The sequence below is a fragment of the Juglans microcarpa x Juglans regia genome, chromosome 6S, assembly GCF_004785595.1.
Source record: "Juglans microcarpa x Juglans regia isolate MS1-56 chromosome 6S, Jm3101_v1.0, whole genome shotgun sequence".
NCBI lineage: Eukaryota > Viridiplantae > Streptophyta > Magnoliopsida > Fagales > Juglandaceae > Juglans > Juglans microcarpa x Juglans regia.
Window position 1 is genome coordinate 9,805,162 of NC_054605.1, and position 7,749 is coordinate 9,812,910.

General features: G+C 33.7%; 1 protein-coding gene and 1 long non-coding RNA gene across 2 annotated transcripts; one reads left to right on the plus strand and one right to left on the minus strand.

The window, feature by feature from the left end:
* Positions 1 to 735: 735 nt before the first annotated feature.
* Positions 736 to 1,348, minus strand: LOC121237784. The gene has a single exon (XM_041134663.1). It carries the CDS (start codon positions 1,221 to 1,223, stop codon positions 969 to 971), a length of 255 nt encoding a protein of 84 aa, XP_040990597.1. The 5' UTR covers positions 1,224 to 1,348; the 3' UTR covers positions 736 to 968.
* A 1,868-nt stretch (positions 1,349 to 3,216) lies between these two features.
* LOC121237785 lies at positions 3,217 to 3,874 on the plus strand. The gene is made up of 2 exons (XR_005934973.1): positions 3,217 to 3,444; positions 3,561 to 3,874. It is a non-coding gene; the product is annotated as an uncharacterized LOC121237785 (long non-coding RNA).
* The last annotated feature ends 3,875 nt before the right edge of the window (positions 3,875 to 7,749 follow it).

The following is a 7,749-nucleotide window of genomic DNA, read 5'->3' on the forward strand; positions in this document are numbered from 1 at the left end:
ATTTTTTTTTCTTTTTCTTTTTGCGCAAATTAACCACGAAGTTTAAATTTTAATCAGAAGAAAAAATGTGTATCCAAACAGGTTTAATCAGCTGAATAATAATAATAAAAAAAATACATTACTTGCAGTTTGAAATTAGAAGATGGTTTGGTTTCAACTTTGGTTATTCAGAAAATATTTCATCTCATCATTATAACTTTATCAAATTCTCATATAAAATATAATAAACAATTCAACTTTTTCAAATCTCAATTCAATTTTTTTAAATTTTTAAATAATAATTAGTTTAAAAAATAATATTTTAATAATATCTTTTTCTTATTTTTATCTTTCATCTACCGTCTTATCTTATCTATGAATCAAACCGGCCCTTAAAACATATAATTTGCTTGCAGATCACCTGCGATTTTTGACCAATTACATTGCGTTGAATGAGTGGGTCCGGACCCTCACATGACAAAGGCAATTAATCTGGATTCTTACGTACCTTTTTTATTAAAAACATGACCGGCAGAATAGATCAACCATTTTTCCATAAAAAAATTCGTCGGATCAAATTAACAGCTCATTGACTTGGCTTGCTAAGGCCTATATCTTTTTTTCTTTTTTTGAAAAAGATGTGTATCGTGTGTATGATCGTCTTGCGAGTTCAATCTCATAGAAACTGGGTACTGAGGCGAAATTAATACTCAAAAAAGTGAAAAAAAAATTGAAAAAAACAACCAAACCATGAAGTAACTCAAGAAGATCAAACGATCATGTTCTAATATATACACGAAAACCACTCAACAGATCTGTATCATGATACACATGAATAAATGATTAACAGAGGAAAGAAGCAATACATATGTGTGTGTGTGTGTACACAATCAAACTACAAAGGAAAAAGAAAAAGATCAAAAGGTAGGTCGTGATGTGCAGGCAAGGGGGAGTACTGAGATCGACGATGGCGATCTGATATGGGTATACTAGTGCTTCTGGGTGGTTTTATGATACTTGTCCTTGATCCAACGAAGGCCGGAGGAAGTACCTTCCTTCACCTTCTTGACGCCATTAGAAGCCACAGCTTTTGTCTTTCCGAGGCCTTCTCCGACCTTCTGTTTGTATTTTGCTGTGGTTGAGTTATTCTTGGCGGAGGTGTTGACGCCGGCAGGGACAGGATCTGGGTTGCTGTAGTCCCACTGGTCTGCCCATGATGCCCCATTCGAGTTGTATCCTTCCATTTTTGCTGCAAATTCAATCTCTGCTTTGATCTGTGTTTCAACGACAAAATACGTACTCGAAATAGAGAGAGAGAGAGAGAGAGAGGGGAAAAGACGTGCTAGTTCTTCTGAATAGAATCGGAATGGGATTTCACCTTCCTATTCGTTTTTATATAGTCGTTTTGTAAAGTCAAAGTTCTGAAAATTTCCACCTGTGAAAAGGCAGTATCTTTTTGGATGTCTCAATATTTTAAATTTTTTTAATTTTAGAAATAGAACTGTTACATATATATAAAAAAAATTATATAAAAATAAATATATAAATTAATATACAAAATTTATTTTATAATAAGAATAATTTTATAATTTGATGTACTGTATTAAATCACGTCAGTTTATAAATTTATTTTTATATAATTTATTTATGTCTAATGTATTTCTTTTTAAGATTTATAAAAGTGGTGCATAATTAAATAAATTTTGTATATATATTCATGTATTAATTTTTGTGGGATTTATTATATTTATGAAAAAATTAAAATATAATTATTATTATTATTCTACTAACTGAATCAAATTATAATTATTAATACTTTCTTGCCATAATTTTCTGTTTCCAAAATTGTAAAAAGAAGATAAAAATATTTAATTATCATTTATTAGGGTACGCTCTCAGCAGATTCTGGAATTATCCAGAAGACATTTTTCTTGTAGCTTAGAAAATCGAAAAATAAATGCTGATGGGCGGTGGTGGAAGCTTCTCCTTTTCGGCGGCTACTCACCGTCATTGTCGTATTCGCCTCAAACTAATTTCCAAGGCTCATCCTCGTCGTTTTGGGTAGTCAAAGTTGCTCCAAAACCAACCAAATTAGAATTGAAAAATAGACCCCAAAGATTCAAAGATGCTACAGCATTGCTGCCCACGCCTTCTGCCTTCTAGATAATAACGGTATTATTTTTTGCAACTAATCCATCATTGTCTTGGTTGATGACGTTGGCTGTTCTATAACAAATACAAAAATCATAAAACAAATTTCAAAATAAATTTATAAATTAATATAATTTTATATGATACATTAGATCTACTGTATAATAAAAATAAATTTATAATTTAACACACCATATAATCAAGTTATGTCAGTTCGTAAATTTATTTATATAAAATTTTGTTATAATCAAAATATTTATCATAAAACCATACGTATATACATACATAATATAATATATATATATATATATATATATATATTATATGGCTTCTTGGTTTGATCAAAGACGTACAAGGACATGATCATAAATTTTTGTTTGGACTATGAATGTGGTGACATTGGACTTCTCCTTCCAGGCTCTTTTAATTCTTGGGCTGGTTTCGGTCCTTTTTTTATTATAGGCTCTCAGTCCATCCCATACCCAACACCTAACAACATAAAAGTCAGGATAAAATTATTATTGGTTTTCCCTGACCCATAGTGTGGATTGACCTAAACAAAATAGAAGTTTAGCAGGAGATTTTAGGGCATGTTTGACAAACATCAAAACATCTCAGAATTCTCAAAATTTTTTAAAATTTTATTTCCAAACGTGACAAAAAATACTTTTTGATTTCAAATTTTTGAATTTTTTATTAAATCATTACTTAAATATAAAAATCAGAACAATTTTTATAAATTTTGAAACAAAATTAATATTAAAAAATTATATTTGAATAATTTTTAAATTTATTTATTCATTTTCACAAATTCTTGTACAATATTTATTTTAAAAAATATTTTTAGTCAACATTTTCTTTTCATTTGCCAAAGATAATACATCTTTACCCCCAACCATTTCAATACTATTTCAATTCGGTTCCTACGGTTTCTTGAGCTTTAACGATCGAGACGGCGTCCGGTCGATCGGGCTGGCCGACGATGCTGCTTCGCGATTAGGTCTTCATTGGATTGCAAATGTTGGAAGTATTTATCTAATCTTTGAATTTTGTGGATCTAACGGATCTGAGATTTTCAGGGGGTTATCAATGATCTAGATTCACCATAGGAAACCATGTAAAAATGCAGTCTACTCATTCTCACTAATTTTCTACAATTTTTGCTCGCATTGATGTGTGCTTATAAGCCTTGATCAATATTGTATCTTTGTGTTTGGGGTCAGAATCAGGAGCTGATTAAAATTATGCTAATCTATGGTGAGAGGACGGTGATAAGAGGATGGGGAGTAGAATTTTTCTATTATAATTTAATAGGTAATCATGGTCAGATTGGCATATCAAGCTAACAAGCTTCTCTGAGATGTCCTTTGCCATTTCAATGATTTTGCCCGTAGTGTAGTGTCTTGAGACAATATTGTTTCTATTTGTAGTTGCTGTAAAATGTACTGATGCAGAAGTGTTTTAACATTGCAGCTTTGAAGGACCTCTTCTCTCATTACTTGGAAGCGTGGAAATCATAGTACTCAGAAGTTTCCGGGAATAGATATTACAAATTTCCTGATTCTTCCCACAATTGAGCGTAGAAAAAGAATAAGACAACATTTATATATTTTTTTTATAGTGATCTGACAAGAAGAGATTCCTCCGTGTTGGATTCATGCTTTCAATGCAGCATTTTAGAACAGCCATCCTTCTGAGGATAATATTCATTTCTAATGTATATGCCATGCCGTCTTTACAAGAATTTCCAATTTTTTTTTTGTGAATCTGATTTGGTCCTTCCAATCAGACTTTCTGCAGAATTTAGTTTTTTTTTTTTTTTTTTCCTACCTTTTGTATACATGAAAAATTGTAACACTCAATTGGAACTTTACTGTGGTGTCACACTCAACTATAGCGCTTGGTGTGGTCTTTGTACTACATTCTACAAAAGAAAATCAAATACTCTGGAAGAAGCAGCAGCTTCAGGAATTAGATGATAAAAAAGCACATATTCTGCGTATAATGCGAATTCATGTTCCTTGTAGAAACCAACAAGAAAGATTGAACTAAGTTTTGAATACTCAGCTTACTCATGAGAAAGAAAGTAAACATACCCAGAATCATATTATCAGTTCTTTTAAAGAATATACCCTTTTACATGCAGATATTGGGTGTTGAACCGTTGGTTGTCCAGCTAAAGGAAAAAGTGGCATTGGAATGTTCAATGATAGTGGTCGGAATCTAGTACTTGCAAAATCCAAAATTCGCAACGATAACTAGAGGTGTAAGCAGTGAACCAAAATCAAAATTCACCATAAGAATTACATTGAAAACAAACATTCAAAGAGTACGAAAGATGTCACAGTCTAGGGTTGACAATCGAGTTTCTAATCAGAAATATAGGTTGAATAAACTGCGAAATGGGGTTTAAGCTCTGCTTTAAAAAAAATCCATTTGTTTCCATGAGAACCAGATCAATTTTCAACATTTTCAATAAAATTTAACGAAAATAAGCAAAGGGTCTCCTTAATTCAACCCAACAGTCAAGTTTCACCATCATGATTGTTGGGATTGACTGGTTATCAATGGCTAATTTGAAGCATAAAAGCGAAACCAAACAAAAGAAAATTGGACCATCACACAAAGAATAATAAGATTTATGCAGTTAGGTTTGAACAAGCCTACGTCCCTTGGCGGAGTCTGTCTCAAAGAATTCACTATCACAAAGGTGGAGTACAAGAGAGAAAACACTCCTCAATCCCAAAAGCCCCAATACACACTCAATAAGCTATCAAAATCTCTCAAAAGAGTTATCTCTCTTTGCTCTTTGTTTTGGCTGCAATACTATTCAAAATTGTGCAAAAACATGTGTATTTATACTTACTGGCATTTACAAACATTCGCTCGAGCGAGGTGTCAAGCGAACAATCTGCCTAGGGTTCGCTTGAGCGGACTGTCGAGTTAATGTCAAGCGAACAATCTGTCTGGGGTTCGCTTGAGTTGACTATCGAGCGAAGTGTCAAGCCTAAGTTGAGCCACATTAGAGGCAAGTATCCGGAATGGCATTTTCAATAGGAAATCAAGCTACTATTCCAACAAATCTCCACCTAGGCTTGAATTCCGTCAAGCCTAAATAAAAATGAATTCCACCAAATTGAATTTCACCATTAGACAACAAAGACATCAAAGATGTCCACCAATGATTGAAAAAAAAAAAAAAAAACTCCTCCACAAATCCAAAACATAACATAACGTCTATCCTTGAAGAACTTATTTCCACCCAAAAATCTTCAATTCCATAGACAACTTGACCAAATCACAAGCTTGGTCCTAATGAAGATATTCAACCTCTTCACACAAAAATAACAATGCAACACTATATAGACTGCTTACTTAAACAACAACTTTCGAATACACACGAAGGATAACAATAAATATTCTTTGCCAAAGTAAGTACATCACGAAGTCTGCATAAGCATATCTCGAAGGTGGCCAAACTGCTTCCTCTATCTACAAGATGAAACTGTATACTTGCTCTCACTGTGCACCAATGCCGAAATCAAAATCAAGCTATTTTCCAATAGCATGATCTAGAATACCACATGCACTCTATTGTGAAGCTCTCTCAACAATTCCACTTTCTTGCTATAACCCTGCTCTCATTTCCTGTGGAAACAACAATTGAAAAGTTGTGGAAGGAGAAACATTAATCCAATAACAAGCTGTGTTGACTGCTTCACCCAATCTTTAGACAAGCCTAGAATACCAAAAGAATACTGCGGGCTCTCACACAAGACTTCGATTTATTCTGTTCAGCTATCTCATTTTTGTGGAGTGAAACCAACTGTACGGTTTGAAAAACGCTCTACCTTCTTGTCTGTATATCATTAGCCTTCTCAAGTACTTGAACACATCAAACATGTCACCCATTGCTTCAGAAAAACAAGTCCAGCATTTCCTCAAAATGGTCATCATACAACATAAGTAAAAATAAGGCACCACCTTGCATAAGATGTACCTCGAAAAATTAGAAAAAATGAACTGCAGTAAACCTGATTATGCACTGCTTCATAAGAATATAATGCCAATACAAAAAATCAAACTTCTCTGTCTTATGATCATACAAAGCAAAAGCTACATACTCACAAATGACCACGTTCGTTCATTCATATGGCCCAATCACACGTGCCATAAACGACTAATACCTGAATCTGGAACGTCTCAAAATGCAACTGTACCAATCACTGTCTCACTAAGATGAAAATAAAAGCCATCTATCTCCTTCCCTGTCACAGCCATCGAAGAGCACTTGTAGACTCGAATGATTCCATCTTCAACTGAATACTGATAACTAAAAGGAGTTAAGAATGCCCAAAGATATAAGATATTTCTTCAAAAATAGAATATGTCGAACGTTAGACAAAGTTCTAATGGTTTCATCATGAATCTTAATCATGGCTGAACTGACCCCAACAATATCACAAGTCATATGATCCCAACTAAAACGGAATCACCTTTGACTGATTCATTGATAGTGAACTAATCTCTCCTGGGACACATATGGAACGTACAAGCTAAATCCATGACCCACTTGTCACCAAAACGACCTCTAGAGCCGCTGATTGCTAAGATAATATCAGAGCTGTTAGGCTATTCTTCAACGCTAACAACATTGGATCAACTTTTACCTTTCTCATTATTCTTCAATCTGGGATACTCGTTCTTGTAATGATTAAACATATGACAGCAGTGACATTTAACATTTTTCTTGCTAAATTTTGAACTGCCACTGGAATTACCCTTACTTTTTTCCGAACTTCTTTCCCTAGATCTACCACCAAAAGAATATTTCACAAGCGAGCCATCAACTTGATTATCCATGCCTTGTATACCTAATTTTGTTCTCAACTCCTTAGAATTCAAAGTAGATTTTACATCTACCAAGAAGATAGTATATCTACCATATAGCATCGAGTTCACAAAATTATCAAATGAAACGGTAACGAACACAATACAATTAATGCTTGATCTTAATCATCAAGCTTAATATCAATATTCTTCATATCCATAACGATTTTATTAAATTTATCTTGATGATCAGAAATAGGAGTACCTTCCCTTATCTTGAGAGTGTATAATCGTTATTTTAAATACAAACAGTTGGTGAGTGACTTTTTCATGTACAGACTCAAGTTTCTTCCAAAGACCAATGATAGTCTCTTCATTAGCGACCTCTCGCAATACTCCATCGGAGAGAGATGATAGAATAACACTATGTGCTTTCTCTTCATCTTCCTTTGTTAGTATAGAATACTCATCCGACACCTTCTCATCCAAGACTTTTGCCAAGTCTTATTATCGTAATAGAGCCTTCATCTTGATGTGCTATAGACTGAAACTATTTTGACCATCGAACGTCTTCACTTCAAACTTTGCCATAGTCATCCCTCAAGATCTCCCACAGATCCTGGAGTTCTGATACTAGTTTGTTGGGATTGATTTGTTATCAACGGCTAATTTGAAGTATAAAAGTGGAAACAAACAAAAATAAAATTTGACAATCACATAAAGATCACCAAGATTTACGTGGTTCGGCTTGAACATGCATACGTCCACTAGTGGAGTTGGTCCCAAGGA

Bases quoted from the DNA above. Each gene is read 5' to 3' on its own strand.
- LOC121237784 (XM_041134663.1), bottom strand. From the start codon at position 1,223: ATGGAAGGATACAACTCGAATGGGGCATCATGGGCAGACCAGTGGGAC.